Below are 21,080 nucleotides of genomic sequence, written 5' to 3'. Positions count from 1 at the left end.
GAAGTCTTTGATCCTGGCCCAGGGACTGCTGGGACCCAGGAAGCATCAGAGAACTGAGGCGCAAGGCAGCAGAAGCAGCATCAGGTAAGTTTTGTTTTTATTATTTTTAAACCTGCGCTCTCCCCCTCCCTGCGCTGCCCCCTGCCCCCACCTCGCCCCCTACCTGCCTCACCACTGTTTACATGTATCTGCTGCCCCTGGTGCAAGATTGCAAACAAAGCCCTTAACAATTGAAATGTGGCTATGAGCGTTGGAGGGCCCATATGGCAAAGTGCCATTTTGCCGGGCTCTTCAAAAATCCCTGCATCCGAGCTTTCAGAAGTATTAATACGTCTTTTATGTTTAGCGACACATCTTCACAGATAAGGAGGGATTCAGCCAGTCATTTTTTTTACTTTAAATTACAAACTTTACAATGGTTTAGAAAGGAAACTACGAAATATTTCTCCGCACAACTTTCCCAATGACCTGTTTGGAAGACATTGATAAACGCTGAAGTTGACTTTTACAAAACATACACTATGTCACAACTATCACTGTATGTCTTAGAGACTCAATACATTCTAGTGCGAAGAATAATGTTAATACAGCTATAATAGACCAGGGGGCACCGGGCACCCCATCAGATCCACAACCCTCACAGTGGCACAGCTCGACTACGATAAAGCAAGCACGCTGGGGTGGCCGCTACCAAGAGTTCTATCACGTCAAGATGGCTAGGGATGGAGGCAGAATAGTCAATTAGCTGGGTCTGCCTTTTCGCTGGCTGAAGTAACAGACGTGTTGTGCTTCTGCAAAGGCTGTCGAAGTGGCAGGCGTGAATCATTCACACGATTATACAGTGGATATGATTTTGTTGCCAAAGATGGTTACCGATAGGGTACATATATCCTTGCACGCCAGTGCCCATTCGCCACTTATTGCACTGTTTTTCGCATCCATGCATGTCCATATATTCAGCTCAGTTCCTGTGTGCACCGAATTCAGACATGCCCAGTCTGTGTTTGAACAGCCCTGTAACATTTACTTTGATGGTGAGCTCAGTCACAAGTAACATGGAAGCCGGAAGGGGAGATGCCTTTACAGCAGATTTGACTGTCGGGGGTTTATTGTTTGAACAAAATTACAGGCAGGTGTTTTTCCAAGCCACGGTGTGTTAAGCACGAAAAGTGCCAGGGTTTCAGAGAATGAACTTTGCAAACATGGGCAGAAGGACAGTAAAATATGAACTGTATCAATACGACACATGTTGGCACTGGCCACGCTAAACTCGAGAGTCTGGGCCATTGTCAGTCTGTAAACTGTCCCTGGTTACTTCCCTGCACCAGCCCACCTTTGCACGGATTGCAAGATACAAACGTTTGCTGCAGCAAAACGAATACCCTGGTAACTATTACTGCTCAGCAGCACTTTGTCAATTATTGTCCTGAAGCGAACCTCAAAATCAAGGAACGGTTCTCAGAATATTCTTTTTTCCAATAACTGAACCCCATACGTGTTTTTAAAAAAAGAGTCTTGAAGGGCAAGCCAGCCATGCACATTCCCAGGCCCGGGAGGTACCATAGCAGGACACGAGGTGCCAGCTTAGACGGAAGTGACGTCTTCAGGCTCCCGATCTCCCAAGTTAATGCTTGCTGTGGCGGCCGACTCCTCCTGGGCTGAAAGGTGTTCAAGCTGCCTTACACAGTACGGGATATGGCCACAAAAGTACATGTATATCCAGGGGTTGGCGCAGCTGTTCAAGTTGCCCAGCAGCATAAAGATGGTGAAGACGGCTCCTGAAAAGAGACAAACACAAGCTGCTGAGGACAAAAGTACTCGCTTCCAGGAAGAGGCGCGCTTTCTCGAAACAAAGGCTCCAGCACAGTGTAATTTGCTGCGATTTGCTGGAGGCGCAATTCTACGTTTTGTTGTGAAAGGAGGCTTGAGGCATGCATTGTTGAGACAACTTTTAATTAAGGGGTGGATCGGATGTCGTTCTTGTGTAATGCAATGTGATTGAGACTTAATTTCAGTAGGGGGAGGTAACCAACTGTCCCCAGCATGTTTAAAATAGCCCAGCAAGGCATGTGCATGTTTTAGCAATGCTTTCACGATCTAAAAGTCCCAGCAACAGAAGTCTGGATTCTTTCTTATGAACTTGGCAAATTCGCAAGAGCTCAGGGACATAATTTAAAGACATGAGTTTTAATAAACATGATAGCCTTTCGGCATGAACGCTGCTAACACTATTTTTTTGCAAAAACTCTGTTATGACTACTCATAAAAACATTGCAGTGATTGCTATCTCTTGTCATTTTGAAAATTTGCATTTATAATTTGGTAATTCTAGTATTAAGGAAAAACAATTGTATATAAGTAATTAAAGTAATATGGAACTATTAACTTCCCGAGTGCCAATCGAGTTTTTTTCAGGAATCATGGTTAGTCTGAAATCCATTGTCTTTTCATACATCGTCTACTTAGTAATTGTTTACCTTATGTTTTCCAGGTGAGTATATCAAACCTATTTGAAGTAGTGACGAGGCAACATGTTTGACGCTACCTAAAAACTGAAATGAATTAAACAGGAATAGGAACACAAACAGTATGAGAGAGGCTGTCACAAAATGTGCAAAATGGTTTTAGTGATTACGTGCTTAGTGTTTTAATAAAAGTACATTTTTAGTTATACCCAAACAGAATGTACCTAGTGAAAACTTTGTTTCTATCTGTCCATAAAATTATGCATTCCAACACTGGCAATGCCCTTACAGTACCTCTAAAAAGAACACCGCTTTGACACAATGAAGATTGAATTCATTGCAACAATTATAAACTTTACTGGCTACAAGCATCCTTTAGAATTGTTGATTACCAATTGCACACATTTGTATTGCTTTCAGGTAGCAAGCACTCTGGAGAGGTATGTTTCTTCATCACCTGTCTGACCCATCTCTTGTTTCACAGTACAGGAGACCCCCTCCCCTTTCAGCCTGAGTTAATTCAAGGTCAGCAATAACCGTTCAGAAACTGTTGTTTTTAACAGGTACATCTTAAGGATTTTGGGGGCTCTGAGCCAAATGTATTTTGGGGTCCCTGTTCAGAACGCCTTTGAAATGTATGTTCCAGTTTCAGCTCTTTCATGCCCTGTTTGACCAGGTCACTGCACTGGCAAAACACAGGCACACAGGTCTAAATTCTAAATGTGTTTACATCTAATATTCATGAATAGTGACGTCTGTTTCATATTATAACACAGCAGCAGCTCACTAATAATATTACAAATAATGTATGTGACCCCTCCCATTTCACATATGTGAGATTGAGGTTTTTTATCGAAATGTAATTTTTTGTATGGCTTTTGCATGAAACATAAATATTATATTTCTCTGCAAAAAGTCTGTTTACAGACTACCACACATCACCTACATTAAAAATAAATGAATGGAAAACGATATTTAAAGCTATCTGTTTAAGAATTATTTGAGGTCATCAAGGCAAGGTTATCTGCAGAACAGAGCTAGCTCTATCAACCCCTCCCCCCCACCCCCTGAAAGGCTGGGGCCCTGGGCTAGAGCCCATTTTGCCCATGCCTTTAAACGTCTAAGGATTTCAAACAAAAAATAGGGGAATTGTTTTGGTAAAATTAAAAAAAGTTTGGGAACTGTGTCCCCAATAGGTCTCATTCACTTCAACCTCTGTTTCTTAGAGAGCTGGAGGGCTCAGCTGCCTCTAGAGAGGGAGATGGACAGCTACCTTTGTGGTGCACCCCAATTGAAGGCAGAGCCATTGAGACATGAGCAAAGTGTGCAATTGCCTAGGAGACCCCCCTTCTAAGAAATCCCTTGGTAAAGTGATCCTGCTTTATTAACAGGGTGCAAAAATACAGATTCCTTCTAATGTAATAGCTAGACATGTATACTTCATAGAAGCTACGTGTGCATGTCTGGACTGCCCAGCATTAACCTCAATACTTTCCGACAGTTACTCATAGTTACGTTTAAAACATATATTTCATGTATTTATCCTTAACTCGTCCCTCCTTTTGTACTTCACTGCAATCTCTTGACTTCTCCCTCTCTCTGTCTTTCCATATTTGTGTAACTGCCGCTTCTCTTTCGTACTCAACCAACCCTGTTTACCTCACATGTGTCTGCCTCACCCCTCTCAATACACATTTTACTATCTCACATCTTTCTACCTCATCCCTTTCTGTACTTCTCTATGCCAATCTCTTGATATCTTCCCCTCTACTCCCCTCGCTACCTCCACTCTCTCTGGCTCATTACTCTCTGAGCACCTCCCTGCTCTGTTTGTATATCACATTCCTCTTCCATCCTCTTCACCTCTCTCCCTCAATCTTATTTCCCTTCACTTACATATCCCTTTCTCTATTTCTCTGTAGCTTACATCTCTCTACCACCACTCTCTACCTCATCTTTCTTCCTCTCGTTCTTCTACCTCATATCTCCCCATAAAAGAATACACGATTCAAAAGAAGAAATAATAATAAAAACTTTGAGCCAAGGGAGAAGAACAATTGTAAACGGTGTATCAACACAAGATATAAAATGGGAAGAAGAAATAAAGGCAAAATTGAATTCTCAAATACAATCAGAATCAAATAACAAACTGGCATTCATACCCAAATACCAGATAACAGGGGGACAAGACTTCTTGAATAGAGGTAATATAATGCGGCTGCTAAGAGAAATCCCAGAACTAGATGACATAGCATCCAAAGATCTTCTGTCTGTAGAATTTAAACGTTCAAAAATTAAATCAGAGGTAGAAGAGTCATTAACTACCTGGTCGTCTAAGGACATAGTTGATAGAATACTTGCGACAAGTATTTCTTTTGAAGCTTGGGGCATAGAATTAAGGCGGGAAGAAAGGGAAAAATATCCATTCCCACTGTTGAAATGTATAACTATAGGTAAAAAGAAAATGGAAGAGGGGAGTACCCAAAAATCTTGCCTGAAGGGAGCATGTTCAGTAACGCCGCAAAAAATATTACAAAATATAAAGAGTCATGAAAACGCAGTGGTGCGAGGAGGAGCACAGGAAAAGACTGCTGACTGGTCCTGGGTGGCATCGGTTCTGAGCAATAAATGTCCCTAGCAAGTGCAGGCATCTAAAAGAGGAAAGAAAAATACAACCACAGATAACAGTTGGTAACCAGATGGAACCCATTGCCTCAAACCCACACATGATAAATCTATGCTCCTGGAATGTTCACGGTTTTAATAGTATGGGACACGACCACGAAACCGCAAAATTCCTGAAACAACATGATTTTGATTTCTGTAATTTTTTATTGTATGTAAGAAAAAATATATATTTACATGGAGCACGGAGTATACATGAGTGGAGGGAAGAGAGGAGAAGAGAAAAGGGCAAAAGGAAGAAAAAGAGAAGGGCGCCCGGGGGGTAGGAGAAAAGGGGGGAGGAGGGTGTTGACCAAGTTGTTCCATGGCTTGTTCAAGTGTCAGGTTCAAAGTTCAGTTTCCATGTCCATCTGGTAGTCGTCTCCTGTTACCCCTTCAGCGAGGCACAATTGGTGTCCTAGGCCCACGCCCCGGACGAAAGGGGGGATAGTGGATAGAAGTTGAGAAAGAAAGGGTGGAGGAGCCTTGCTTATTAGTTTCTTTTCGTTGGCGCATGGATCTGCAGGGTGCGACCTTCTGCGGTGGTCGGTAGTCTTGCCTATGGGGGTTTCTGCGAGGATAGGTAGAGGTCAAGGGGTTCCCACATGTTCGCCTGCCTGTGAGTTTTCGGCGTGTGTTTCGCTGTGATGTTGTCTGCCCCCCTTAGGAACGTGACCCAGTTTAGCCATGCCTTGGGTGCAGCCTTTGAGGTGTCCTTCCAGTTACTTAGGACTATTTTGACTGCAGCCGTCAGCAGTAGGTCGATGAGGTCACGTTCCTCTTTTGTTGTGATGGTCGGGGATGTGAAACCTAGGGCTAGGCTCGGGAAATCTATGTGTATAGCTACTCCAGTGATCTCTTTGATAAGTATCCCAATTCTATCCCAGAATCCCCTGATCTTGGGGCAGTTGACTAGCAGGTGTTCTAGGTCTCCCTTCTCTCTGTCACAGTTCCACATGATTTAATATTGTTACAAGAAACCTGGAACTTGTGCCAAAATTCTATCCCGGGTTATGTTGAGTTTCATGTCCTCGCAGAAAAACACTCAAAATTTGGACATCCGAGAGGAGGTTTATCAATGTACATCGCCCAGCAACTCAGATGGCAAGTGGAAGTAGTAGATACCGGGGTAAACTGGACTCAAGCAATAAAACTTACGGAGAAGTTGGACTCAGGTGGATGCACTGGCAACTTATTAGTGCTTAACGTTTACATACACCCGGAAAAGAAAGAGAAAAACGATAAACTGATAACATTAATAACCTTGATCAGGGCATTGCTAAGCACTCATGAGTCGCATTAAATGATTATCTCAGGGGATTTCAATAGTAATCTAATAATAGACGCCAAAATAACTCAAGCTCTTGGAGAACTGGGCCTTTCTATCCTGAATAAGAAAGATAATGGGGATAGTGGCATACCTGTTACATTTGTAAGCGGCAACCGGAAGTCAACAATAGACTTCACAATAATGAGGAACAAATTAACACCGATGGTGAGCTCATTTTCGGTGGGGCAACATGTGGAAAGCGATCATCTCCCACTAATCACCAAAATAAAAATGTTGGTCAACAAGACGGAAAAACAAAGGACCGCCATTCAGTACACCGAAAAATTCAATTTACGTAAACTGAAATGGGGAGGGAAGGATATAAAACCAACAATGGATAAATTAAAAAATGAACTGCTCAGACTAACACCGGATGAAAATGAAAACCCGATAAGAATATGGGAATATCTATGTGAAGCCATTACAAGAAACCCCCCAACAACAAATCAGAATGTGAGAAGAATTAATACCGAGAAAAAACCATGGTATAACATTACCTTGAGAGAGGAAAAAAGGAAAATCGCACGAGAAGTCCGGAAGCAGGTACTAATGATAACAAGCATTTACAATGCAATGGTTTCACCTTTGGAAAAGTTAGAGCTATTGGCATTGTAAATGACAAAATTTGTATTTATGTGTTGGTTTTGATAAACCATAAATAAATGGCATTGTCATTTACATTGCCATTAGCTTAATCTCTCGCAAATGTGAGACCTCAGCAGACAGCAATTACTACCACACACACACACACAGAGCCACACACACACACCCAGAGCCAGCCACACACACACACACACACCCAGAGCCACACACACACACCCACCCAGAGCCACACACACACACCCACCCAGAGCCACACACACACACACCCACCCAGAGCCACACACACACACACACACACACCCACACACCCAGAGACACACACCCAGAGCCACACACACACACACAGAGCCACACACACACACCCAGAGCCACACACACACACCCAGAGCCACACACACACACACCCAGAGCCACACACACACACACCCAGAGCCACAGACACCCACCCAGAGCCACACACACCGACCCAGAGCCACACACACACTCAGGAGAGCAGGCACAGCGAGGGGGCAGGGAAGCAAGCACAGCGAGGGGGCAGGGAAGCAAGCACAGCGAGGGGGCAGGGAAGCAAGCACAGCGAGGGGGCAGGGAAGCAAGCGCAGCGAGGGGGCAGGGAAGCAAGCGCAGCGAGGGGGCAGGGAAGCAAGCACAGCGAGGGGGCAGGAAAGCAAGCACAGCCAGGTGGCAGGAAAGCAAGCACAGCCAGGTTGCAGGGGAGCAAGCACAGCCAGTGAAAGGGGAACTAGGGGGCGGATGCCCATCATCTGCACTGGCACACCTCTGCTGTGTGCCGTCACAAAGATACACGGTACAGGACAAACATCAACTGCAACCTACGTGTCTGATATGCACACCTAAAAGGAACAACTGCACTCCTAACTCCAAAGTGCCAGCAGACACATACATCGTGTGTACATAGAGCCATTTCAGGAACCTTTTCTTAGCGCCACCACCTCACCTTCACACTCGGGCAACTCTCCAGGCGGGGCACAAGCTAGACATCCACTAGCAGCTTTTGAAGCAAAGAGGAGTATGTAGTCGAGGAGTACCAGCCATGTCATTACAGATAACCTCTTAAAAAAGTAATTTCTAAGTACTTGGAAACTGAGCAAAAAAGGGTCCAAAAAAAAAAGTGCAAAAATGTAAAGAAAAAATGCATATAATTCAAAACAGGCTTAACTTTTGGCAGTGTTTTAAATGTTTGAGACTGCGTCTTACAACGGGCTTATCACATGAAGAACATCAAAACCTTATTTTAAATAACCCTAGGAACCACGTCTGGGATCCCACATGGAATGGATAATAAAAACGGTAGAGAGGCTCATCACAGAATGGTGCACGACTTAGCAGTTTTTCTACAGAGATCCACACACATCCCCTGTCGCCAAGTCCTCCAAACTCAGCACACTTTAATATAAAGAGATAACGACTTTTGCAAAGTTAACTAGGCAATGTGCGACACAACACACAAACCTAAAAGGATCCGTTTTAGGAAAGCAACTACAAAAACAAGGGACCAAAAATAAAGACAGAAAACCAAGGAAGAGAGATGAATGAGATTGGACAAGGGTGTGTGTGAGAAGCCCTCTAGTCGCATCCCTCACTCTAACTCATCCAAGCAGTGAGAGGGGTCATCTCTCTTTAAACAAGCACCAACATCAAGTCACTGCATGTGCAGGCATCTACTTGCAAGCACAGAAATAGCCACAAAGCAATACATATTCAGTTTGCATCCACCAACAGCATGTCACAGTACAGCTCTGCCATGATTTTGACTACATGCAACGCCCTCATCTAATCAAGCTTCGTGTGTTCTGGCAGCATAATTACCTTATCATGCAACATTGAGGTACTCTGACTTCATGAGGATGCCGAATCAGAATCTGTCAGAGGGTGGCTGTGACCTCACCTCTGCCACCTTCACAGGTCCTGGATGCATATAGGGCCCTCCTTCTCCAACCACTTCTTGTGTAGGCTGACTGCATTCACTAACCCACCAATACAATCCTAGTGTGGGCCGCTTGTGTGTATGGACTTCGCCTCAACAGACATCACCTGTCACAGCTGCTTGCAGCAACCTCGCTCTTCAATACTGGAATGCTGTATCTGAATCCAGTAACCTCACCACTAAGTTCTTGTGAGAGTCGGCCGTATTGTTGGACCATGCCAGCGCGATCTTCACACATTTTTGCGGCATGCAGCCACCAAACCATACAGTCCTTGCAAGTTCTGGGTGCACACAGAAAACTAACTACAGAATCTTGGGCTGACATGTTTGGGCCTTACATCTGCAATTTTAGTATGTTCTGACAGCAGACAGTGATCTCACAGTAAACTCTTTCTACAATAGGCAGAGATCTTACCATGCAATCCTAGCATGTTCTGGCTGTGTGCAGTGAACTACAAAACCTTGTTTGGGCAGGCTGCATGCTGTGCCCTCTCATCACAGACCTCCTTGGCAGTAACAGACTTGGATCAAGCTTCATTTGACGATCATCTTGATTTCAGTTTGCCCAATAAGGCTCCCTCCAGAAAGCATACTGCTTGATAATATGGGATGATCTCGTCAGGCATTGCCGTATCCACTTGCAGTGCTGTACATCAGCATGTACTTTTGGAACTACAGCATGAAGGCTCAACAGGACACTACACACCGTACTTACGGAAGAACTGAGCGGTGCGCTCCCAGCTCAGCAATGGTGCAATGTGCTCCCTGTACAATAACTGTTACACACAGCACTATCCACTCTCCTCAAAACAGCATCACTGCTCCTCACAGCACTGGGATGTGCTCACCTCAGCATTACTGTTTTCCACCCAGCAGAACCCACCGAAATTATAACAAAAAATTTGCTTCACACAGCACCACATTCCTCCCTGCAGCATTACTCCTGCACACAGCACTACCACCCTGCTCATCAGGACACCAACGTCTCCATACACAGCTCCTCGCCAAGTGCTGTAGACCAATCCCTCACCCAGGTCTGTGCAAGCAGCCGTGTCTCACACAACACTTAAAAGCTGAAAGTGCAGGCAAAACAAATGAGGTGAAGGTGGGGCAGCCTGCCAAGATGAAGCTACGAGATTCCATGGGAGAAAAGGAGGGTGCAAGGGGGCGGGGGTAAAGAGGGCTGAGATGGGAGATGGAAGAGAGGAGACTGGAAACGATCGCAGCGCTGGAGACAGAGTGACTGACTCCGGATCAGCCAGCGCTGTAGAAATGATCCAAGTAGAATTGTGTCGGGGGCTGAGGGGGCGCAGGGACTTGCATAGAAAAACTTGTGAACTGAATCACCTGACAGTGGGAGGGGGGAGGGACGGACAGCGGGAGGGGGGACGGGCTCACGACAGCGGGAGGGGGGACGGGCACACGGACAGCGGGAAGTAATATCCCTTAAATGTGCCTTTTAAGCCCATCTTTGATGGCTGAAATATGAGTTTACCCAATGTGAAAAAACAACCCTTAACAAAGCACAGAAAATCCCCTCTTAAAAAAGATATCAGATGCCTATGAGAAGGAGGAAACCTTTTCATGATTTGGTAATTCAGCATAAAGAGTTATGGCCAGCCTCCGATGTTGACTCGCTCCCTGCCCTGTTTGCGAGTTTATAACCATCAGGCTTGGTAATTCAGCTGCGGAGTATGGGAAGGCAGGCGGGGTCCAGCCTCTAGTAGCCGTTGTGTTGACGAATAAACAATACACTTTGTTTGGTGTGCGGTAAAAGCCGGGGAGCCCGTGGCATCGGATTGCACGGTCGAGCGTGCCTCACCAGAGGTATCGCTTCCTGCCCTGCTTTCCACGGGCGCTTTTGAAAGTCCGGCCTTTGTCACCCGAGAAGAGAGCTTCTTGTTTCTGCCGGTAGGAAGGAGAGTGAGAGTGCTCACCTCTGCTCCCAGTCCGACGGCCTCTTTGAAGCCATGGAAAAGGCGGCGGGCACAGCGGAAATGCCGAGTCAGTGCACACTCCGAGCCGCAAAAAGACCAGGAAGAACAGCAGTGGATAACTAAAGCTGCCACAAGACGTATGGAGCCAACGATAGCTGGGCACAGAAAGAACATGCGTGAGGTTTTCACCGGCCGGAGACACGGACAGCGGGAGGGGGGGCGGGATAGGTTTAAGAAAAGCGCTTAGCGGCTCCCGCGAGCTGAGGAGCTCTTATTTGTGTTGCATCAGGGGCTGAAATCACCCTCCACCGGGCGCCATCTTCAAAGAAATGCCCAAACAAACCTAAACACAAAAAAAAAATAAACCACCGCCGTATGACGTAGGGGAAGGGGTGGGATGAGAAAAAATGGCTAGCCTCCATTTATGGAGCTAGCCAATGGAAGAAGGGGCGGATTCAAGTCCCCCATACTGCAAAACAAAAGATTTCTCCTGGGCGGAGCTAGGAGCTCCGGCCCCAGGCGAAACCTAAAAAGCGGAATAAAATCAGATAAGTCAAAATTGAACGCCATGCGGAAAAGATATAAGATTATGCTGAGTAGCGCAAAAACATCATATCAAGATGCATTGTGGTCAAAATTACTAAATGCGGGGAAACACAAAAATGCACGAACATTCTGGGGTATCATTAACAAGCTGACAAAGGGTAATATCCCAAGACAGGAAGCAGGCATTAGGGAAAGTAAGTGGATCGAGCATGTCAAAAATATGTTTACTGACATGATGGATGGACAAAACTGGCCTTGTACATCAGAGTGCAAACTATGCCCCAGAAACTGCGAACATGCGCGAAACATTTTAGGAACAGGGAACAGCCGACCGGAAGAATCCCCGACACCAACTTGGGGTTGTGAAATTGTAGGGAAATCGGAAAAGAGAACCGCAAATAAAGAAGAAAGATCAATAGACATAATGGCTGAAACTGTAGTAACAACAGACCAGCTCAAAGCAATAATAAATCGCCTGAAAAAAGAGGGTGCAGCGGGTCCTAATGGGCTTCCAAACTCTTTGTTCAAACTTTCACCTGATTTCTGGGCAGATTATTTAACTCCACTCTTTAATTCAATCTACAACCAGAACAAACTTCCAAGATCCTGGAACAGGAGCATAATACACCCCATTTTCAAACAAGGTGATTACAATGAGCCGGGGAACTACAGGCTGATTTCACTGATGGATGTGGAGGCAAAACTATACGGGTCATGTTTATTATCACGCCTTCAGGACTGGATGGATGAAACGAACATAATACCAACATTCCAAACAGGTTTCCGGCCAAGGACCGGCACACTAACAAACCTGACAACCATAACTCTCTTAAAGGAAAAAGCAGTAAAAAGGAAGACACGACTGTACGCTTGTTTTGTAGACTTGCGAGCAGCTTTTGACAGGGTGAATAGATCCCGACTCTGGGAAAAACTGAGATCATGGGGCCTCCCGAACAAGCTACTGGAGTCTATTATAGGTTTGTATAGTAACACTTGGGCCCAAGTTAAATTGGGAGGCGGTAGCAGCGTAACGGCCGAAATTAGAACTCAACAGTGCCTAAAACAAGGCTGTGTACTGGCCCCAAGCTTATTTAACCTATACATGGCAGACATCGTCAATCACATGGATGCCGGAGAAGGCCACCCGCCCTACCTGTCAAAAATCCCAATCCCCCTCTTGCAATACGCGGATGACATTGTCATCTTGAGTCAAACGCCAATAGGCCTGCAGAGGATGATCAATAAATTGGTAATTTATTTGGAACATGAATGTCTGGAACTGAATAAAGACAAAACCAAAGTGGTACGTATCGTTGACCCGAAAAAGCCAACATTCAAATGGTACGCAAAGAGCACCCCAATAAAGGAGGAAGCTTCATACAAATACCTAGGTCTGAAACTGGGGAGAGGCCAAACGAACAAAGAACACAAAACAGACCTAAAAGCCAAAGCACAGTCTCTGATATATGCATACCGGCAACTACAAAAAAAGCTAAGTTGCCCGAATTATACACACCTGCTGAAAGTGATACAAGCACAAACCCTACCCACTTTGTCACATGCATTGGTCACCTGGTGTGGCAAAGAAGCTGGACTGTTAAATAGCTTACAAACTAAGATATACAAGGCAGCCTTAAACCTCCCAAAATCGTCAGCACCGGCGCAAGTTCGTCTTGAGTTTGGACTTCTGAATCAGAAGTTCCGCAGTATGGGAACCTTTGTGAAATTATGCCACAAAATACGCATGTCAGAAGAAGGCTCATTGGACAACCTGTGCTGGAAAGAAATCTATACCCAGCAGAAACAGCACGAGCCAAATAGTTGGGGAGAATTCCTGTCCCAATCCTTGAACTGTATAGGAATTGAAGAAACTTGGGATCTGATGCCAGATAGACACACCTTTGACAAAATTGTAAATAACGCAGTCAAATGGGAATCATACCTGGAAGATAAAGCAACCATAGGAAAACGACGACACGGGTGGACCGTGATAAATACATATTCCGGGATAAAGCCACAGTCTTATCTGGAAAGTCATTTCAACTTGTTCCTAAAACAAAGATATATAAAACACCGTTTAGGAATACAGTTTTCAAAGGATCTGTTACCATCCTGGAAAGACTCTCACACTGACCCTCACTGTCGTCTATGTGGATACCCAAATGAAACATTAACTCACCTTTTATGTGTCTGCCCGGCGCTTAACGATTTGAGAAGACGGCTTTTAAAAAACATTTTCAATGAACTGAACATTCGGACATGTAGGCAAGCAGTAATACGATGGCTAGACGGGTCATCTCCGATGTTGGCTTGCTGGGGGGTTAAATATATGATCAAAGTACAATCTCTCCTACAGCAAGCAGAACAGGGATTTTTAGCCTCAAATTGAACTATATGTCTTTTATTTCATACTGCTAACGGATTTAATAGTCAACATTCACACATGTGTTTTAATGTTTTACGATAACCTAAATGTACTTTTGTAATAATTTTTTATAATTTTATACAATAAATTGACTTGACTTGACATATCTCCCCATAACTCACCTTTCTAATCCATCTGCCACTCTCTACCTAACTTCTCAATTTACCTCACCATGGGCCATATGTAGGTAATCTCAATTTACCTATTCTTAAATACCGAATTTTACCGATTCGGTATTTAAGAATAGGTAAATGGGATGTAGATAATTATTTGGTCAATTTTACCGAATCGGTAGGATTCGATAATTAATAATCGGTATTTACCGATTCGGTAATTCCCATTCATTCCTATGGGCCTGGAAGGAATGAATGGGAAGCCATTCAGTATTACCGATTCGGTAAATACCAAATCGGTAATAGGGGGAACATTTTCAAGGGTGGCAGGGTGTCACATTGATACCCTGTTGCACCCCTGAATAGTGCATGGGTGCACATGTGGCACATATACATGCCCTAAGGGCATGTATGTCTGCCACATCGCACTGTTGTAAATGCAAAATAATTGCTTTTTCAAAGGTTTTCGATATTTACCACCAACTTGTAGTTGGTGGTAAATAACGAATCCTTAACTCAGGAATGCACTAACTTGAGTGCTCCCTACATTACGGATTCGGTAATTTACCGAATCGGTATGTTAAGAATTCGGTTATTTACTGATTCCTTAAATTACCGATTCGGTAAAATACCGAATCCAGGAATCATGCCACCTACATCTCAAAAGCCAAATACCGGTCGGTAACGGCCGAAATTCAGGAAATTTCGGCCGTTACCGACCGGTATTGGACGACCTACATCTGGCCCCATATGTGTTGTAATTTAACTCTCCCCATCTTTCTACCATTGTTTCATCTACCTTACCTCTCTCACTGCTGTACATCTTTCATACTGCATTTTTCTGCTTGTATGTCTTCTTTTACTCATTACATCCTCTCCCTCTTGTATCTCTCTCGCTCTCCTTTGTCTCTCTCTGCCCCTCCTTCTCAATTTCAAGCCACACTCTCAACCTCAACTATCTCTTTCTATATGTCATCTCTAGGTGCCTCTATATCCCCTCTCTTTGCCATTCCTATGGCCTCAGTGCTCTAATTATTTCTTTTTCTGCCCTGCTTCTTTTTTGACCCTTTAATGTAAATGTAAAATGTCCAATATTTGTAAAGCGCAAACAATTACCCAAGGGTGTCAAGGCACTGGGGGCCATCTGGAAGATTAAGCAAGCTATTGCCCAGAGTCACATGGTGCTGGGCTCATCTGCCACCGGCGATTGAACCGTGAACCCCCGGTTCAGAAGTCAGTTGCCCTGGCCGCTGTGCCACACCTCTTCCTACCACTTTCTCACTACCTAGACTCTACACACAGTAGCGGTCAGTGGTGGGAGTACCTGCCGGGTTGTGACGTGGGGAGAGGGAGGGGCTGGGTGGGGGGTAGTAATCTATGGGTTATGGAGGATTACAGGTAAGTAAGCATATAAATAAATAAAACAAATTTTGTTGCACGCACTGCATCCCCAAATACGATGCAGTACACGCAACAAATTTTTTGTATTTATTTTTATGTTTACTTACCTGTAATCCTTCGTTAACCAGAGATTACTACCCCCCACCCTGCCCCTCCCCCTCCCCACATCACCGCCCGGCAGCTACTCCCACCACCGACCACTACTGTCTACACATAGCTTGTTACCACATTTCTTTAAATGTCTACCCCAACCTTTCACTCCCTACCTCTCTCTTCATCTCACTGCGTTTTACCTTGTATCTGTCTCCATCTCACCTATCTTTCTAACTAATCTCTAGCCCTCTTTCCCCTCCATTTTCTTCATGTTTCTGTCCTTCTTTTGTCTTATGCCCCCTAGCTATAAAAAGGCACCCAAAGAAAGAGGAGACAGCAGGAGAGAAGTCAACATATAACATTGTTGCAAGACAAACAAATCTATATTCAACCACATAAAATAATCCCTTTAATAATGTTTTTTGAGCATTCTTTTGGTGCCCGTAGGCTAGCAGATAGTGGACAGACAGAGCTTTCTACTAATGTGCTTTAACATGGAATTCAATATTGTTTGGAATTACGAGGGCCTGAATGAACTGAAAATGGCTACTAAATTAAGAGTTTTTTTCTGAACAGGGCCATGGAGTGGCAGGAGTCCCCTAGAATGGGACAGAGCTTGAGGGAGGGTAATACTGAAAAGCAGGATAGGTGGTCACAGTGCCTATCCTACGCTGCTGGCTGGTAATACTTCAGGTGATCTGATCTCTGTGACCATCTCTGAGGACCAGATTAGCACTGGACTGTCAGGTGACAGTGCCAAGAAACTGATGGAGAACAGTAAGTGAGTCAAATGCAGGACACCACTAAGGCTAGCAGCTCCATGGTTGGGTATGGGTTGGCCTGGGGAGAGTCATTACCTTCTTGTCATAAGTTGGTGCTGTCCCAGGTCCTGACAAATTGGTAGGTAAGAGCCTAGATGTCTTGAGTTGGTAGTCTTCAGGAGCCCAAGCTACAAGCTAATGCCCTTAAAGAAGTACAGGAAGAGGTATTCCATTGATGTGACCTACATGCCTCTGCTACTCTTCCTTCATGACTTTTCCCATTGCTCCCAGCTAGTCAGTAAGCACCTAGAATAGTAAGCTCCAGGGTTCCAGATGAAGTGAGCCTAAATAACCGTGTTATGGTACCCCGCAGAGCCAGGGATGTCCTGCTCTTTCTACCATATATGTTGTGTGGTGGAGCCACTGGGACTCAATAAGGAATGGATGTGTTTCCAAACAAATGCAAATGTTACTCTTAGCGTTTATCAAGTTAGGTCTGGTTATTCTCATTACTCAAAATATTAATTCCCCTATCATATCCTAAAATTGCACCAGTGTAGTCCTATGATTAACAGGCATGGCACACATATAGTAGTTGTGTCTATAACCTTTGGAAAGAGGCGATATACTGAACCCTGCCCATAGTCTGGCAAAATCCCAGCGGGAGGAACTTTGTTGTAGCTGGGATCGGATAGGAACTATATTTGGGGATTAACTAGACTGCGCACTTCATGCTCAGGACTGTGAGCTTGCTCCAGTTAGAACTTCACACATTGAGTCCCTCCATGTCCTGTCCTGCACCGACAATGGAGCAACACACACTGCCTTGTGGCTCTTATCCCACATAGGATTCTGAGGGAGTGAAATAAATACACAGCTTATGTTATGTGGAAGCCCAGTATAGGGAACAGGTGGATATTTACTCTATATAAAGTAATGATGATTTATTATGCGGATAGCAGTACAATCGAAAAAGTTCTTAATTTCAACTTTTGCCCAGGTAAACCACTGACTAAAAGCATACTATGGGCTATGACATTGCAATCACTTTGTGATTGCAGACTTTAGTCTACCCTCCTGCTGAAATGAATGTTTAACACCGTTGTGTAAACGGATCTTATTCTAAAGTTTGCACTGGAAAAGTCATAAGGCATACAAATGTCGTGCTCAAATGAACATTATAATGATTTGTTGTTAAAGAGCAGTCTGGACTCTGGGAAAACCCAATTGAATAGAGTGTGTGTGCACGCATGTATATGTGCATACATAGTTGCAAGCATGAAACAGAACAAAAAGGTTTGATAAGGTGCAAGCTACCACAACCTTACCTTCAGAGACTACAGAGAGCGCAATAAGTGACAGACGACCACATATGAATCTGATCGCAGCGACCACGCGGACTAAGATTGAAACACGAGGGCATATCTCACCATCGAGAGCTTTCCCCTGGATTAAATACCTAACAAGAGGATACCTCTTTATCTTGACTGACACTTCCGGGACCCAAAACATCTGGAGCTTATCTGCCTTTTTCACAATAACGGAATACAGTTCTTGCCCTATAACAATGTCAAAATAGAATCAAACCACGAACTAGGAGCCTATCCGGATAGGGCCAGTTCTATTCTCTTTACCTCTCTGTCCTTAATTTGTCTCATGCCCCCTAGCTTTAAACTTGTGCCTACAGAAAGAGGTGAAGAGTGACAAGACAGGATAAGAGAATTCAACACAGAATATTGTTGGACAGCAAAAAGATCTATATTCAACCACATAAACAAATGCCTTTATAAATATTTTTAGAGCTTTCGTTTGGTGTTGGCTGGCTGGCAGGTTGTGGGAAGCTAGAGATTTTTGTAGTTTTTTCGCTTAAATATATTTATGTACTATCAGCTACATTTGTGACTACCAAGAAATCTGGTCAAACAGATGTCTAGCCTTGAAAAAGCCCAGACCTGCGAGCCACTTAAGGGGTAAACTGGGGTTGACTTGCTAAATCTTTCATACATATATAGCACCGAAATAAACCACTGTGCCTACAATGAAGATTACCTCAATTGGGTCATTGAAATTCAGAGATTTATCTTAATTGACAAATACAATTGTGCTTTACAGTAGGCTGTCCGTCCTCTTCCCCCTAAACTGACCTTACCTTCAGTCACACTGCTGGGGTGCCAAGCTGTCCACAGCTGCACTACGAAGAAAGGTGCCCAGCACAGGACATAGGCGACCACTGTCACCACGGTCATTTTGACGGTCTTGATCATGGCTTTGGAAATGCAGTTAATGCTGCTGGCCCTCGAGGGCAGAATCTGCTTCTGGTCCGTTATCTCAAACTCGTTGTGCTTTTTCACGTAAATGTTCATTTGGATGACTTTGCAGATCTTGACCTGACATATGGTGAGGACGGCTGTGGGGATGAAAAAAATGGTGAAGAAAATCCAGGTGACGTACGCCTTGGAGCCCCAGGGCTCGATGAACTCAGCCCAGCATTCGAAGACGCCAGGGGCCAGCTCGACCTTGGAGAAGATAAACACCTGGGGCAGGCTCAGCGCGAGGGAGATGGCCCAGCTGACGCAGATGCCAGCGTTCCACAGCGCGCGCTTCTTCTGGAAAGTCACCATGGGGTAGCAAACGGCCTGGAACCTGTCGACGGTCATCACCACTATCATGTAGGTGGAGGCGAACATGCCCACCAGTTGCAGGTACTTGATCGCCCTGCAGACAACATCCGGCCCTATGAAGACATCCGTGATGTCCCAGATCAGCTGCGGCAGAACTTGGAAGAAGGCCACCACCAGGTCGGCGATGCTGAGGTGCAGCATGAACACGTACATCCTGGATAACTTCTTCCGCCTCCTCCACAGCACCAGGATGAGGATAAGGTTTCCCGCCGCTGCTATCAGAAAAATCACCCCCAGCACGGCGATCTCCACCCGGGCCAGCTGCTCGTCCCGGTCGGATCTCCCCGCCGGCTCGGACCGATTTGTGAAGTTGAGGAGCCTGCTTTGGAAAAGAGTCCCCGACTCATCCGAGGTGCCCTGTCGGGCAAACGATGTATTCGTCATAGCGGAGAGAGGACACTTGAGCGGGTCTTAGTTTCGGCTCCTGGCTGAAGCCTGGCGCGGGTCTCCCTGCGCCTCGAGCAGCTGCCTTCACGCTCGAATGAGCCTGACGTCCGCGGACCTGCATCTTGAGATGGGTTCTCTCCCCCTCCCGCCTGCTCTCGTCCCCCCTCGCGCGCTCCTGTGATAAGTCCCCTCCAGCTTCCAAATGATGCCTTATATGACTTCTGAATCACTGACACCTTATGATTGCTTTAGCTAATAAAAAGGACAGGCTGAGTAGAAAGTCTTTATCCTTTAGGAAGAAGCTGCTTTCTACTTACTTTCATTTATGGAACTGGGGCTTTCAAAAGGTTGTAACTACATGTGAGAAGCGCATTTGGTATCGACGCAGGCAGACTTCTTTTAATGGGCTTCAGAACCGGTCCTCGTGGGTGAAAAAAAGCACAATTTGCCATCATGGTTTGTAGCCGGAAAAAAGTGGCCACTTCCTCAGTGACAGATGTTGATGTGTGCGCGTTCGGTGGGAGCTGGGGGTTAGTCTTCTTAGAATGGGCACTTCAATCCCATTACCTATAATTCACCTTGCACTCTGGTTTTCCCTTAAGATGTTCTTTCAATGTTGTCCATCCGTGCCTCTAGGAGCAGATGCACGTCTTGGTGCTTGGGTCCATGACTTCATTACAGGCGAAGTTTACGTGAACGTACGTTCCTTTTGATTAAATATTTATAAGAATAATACTTTCTATTACGTTTTACTGAGACATTGGAGACAACGTATGTTCGAATTTCTTTTATTTTATAAATGTCAATCTATGAACAACACCTTCAAGCAAAGTGTATTTTATTCAAGGTCTAATTTCCGAAATTCACGTTCTTTAATATTGTTTCAGTCTTGTATCTATGTTAAAATCATGACATACTACAACATAAACTTTGCTTTCTTTGACAGGGTTCATCGTAAACCCGCGAAAAATCACATCTAACACACACTTATGTTCTGAAAAATCCTTATATCTTATGTAGTTCTGTGCAAAGTTGTGAAATTTGGCTTCCACAAAACTCGTGAAAACTTTCTAAATGTCAAAGATATGAAAACTTTATTTGGAATATTTCTTCCTCAAAATAGGGAGTTTTCTGGAGTGAAACTGCATATATGCATGAATGTAATGATACATTTCAACACTGGAATTCACATCGAAACCCCTCATCGAGAAGATCTTCAACGACGATGCAGGACCTTGCATCACAGCCTCGCCGCATTTTGAAACCGACACATCTCTTCAGCTGCACAACGCATCTTCAACGCTGGTCCTCTCAATGCTCTGCAAGCCAGGATTTAAGGTACTCTGTTCTGCAGGCCTAACTGGGTCCATGTAGCAGCCGTGCTCCACCCCGGAGAGCCTGATCAAGTCCGGCGTGACCACATATCCATAGTTGGATCTTTACGCCTTTTGCCTCTATTTTTACTAAGATGTTTAAAACTGAATATCCCAGGTTATACACTGAAGGAAGTGATCCGATTAGGGCCACCGGGGTCACTCGCGACCACCTCTCAGCCTTCCATACAAATGAGGAGTCGGTCAGACAGAAGAGAATACAAACCAAGTATATTTATTCAGATACACTCGAGCGGAGCCCAGTCTGCCCAGTCTCTGTGGATTGCTGCCGAGGGACTAACATCAGCAAACATGGTGATACATTGTTTACGATTCAGAACCAATGAAAGCAC

General features: G+C 44.8%; 1 protein-coding gene across 1 annotated transcript; it reads right to left on the bottom strand.

Moving 5' to 3' along the window:
* Nucleotides 1–373: 373 nt before the first annotated feature.
* Nucleotides 374–19,351, bottom strand: LOC144770774 (isotocin receptor-like). The gene is made up of 2 exons (XM_078655531.1): nucleotides 18,436–19,351; nucleotides 374–1,778 (listed from the first exon to the last, which is right to left on the bottom strand). Exons 1-2 carry the CDS (start codon nucleotides 19,349–19,351, stop codon nucleotides 1,585–1,587), a joined length of 1,110 nt encoding a protein of 369 aa, XP_078511657.1. The 3' UTR covers nucleotides 374–1,584.
* Nucleotides 19,352–21,080: the final 1,729 nt, after the last annotated feature.

Source organism: Lissotriton helveticus, chromosome 1_1, assembly GCF_964261635.1.
Source record: "Lissotriton helveticus chromosome 1_1, aLisHel1.1, whole genome shotgun sequence".
Classification (NCBI taxonomy): domain Eukaryota; kingdom Metazoa; phylum Chordata; class Amphibia; order Caudata; family Salamandridae; genus Lissotriton; species Lissotriton helveticus.
This window is presented reverse-complemented; position numbering and strand designations above follow the sequence as displayed.

Excerpts from the sequence above, each read along its gene's own strand:
- LOC144770774 (XM_078655531.1), bottom strand. The coding sequence starts at position 19,351 with ATGACGAATACATCGTTTGCCCGACAGGGCACCTCGGATGAGTCGGGG. Across the intron at positions 1,779-18,435 it reads CCCCAGCAGTGTGACTGAAG|GAGCCGTCTTCACCATCTTT; the intron begins GTAAGGTCAGTT and ends GTCTCTTTTCAG.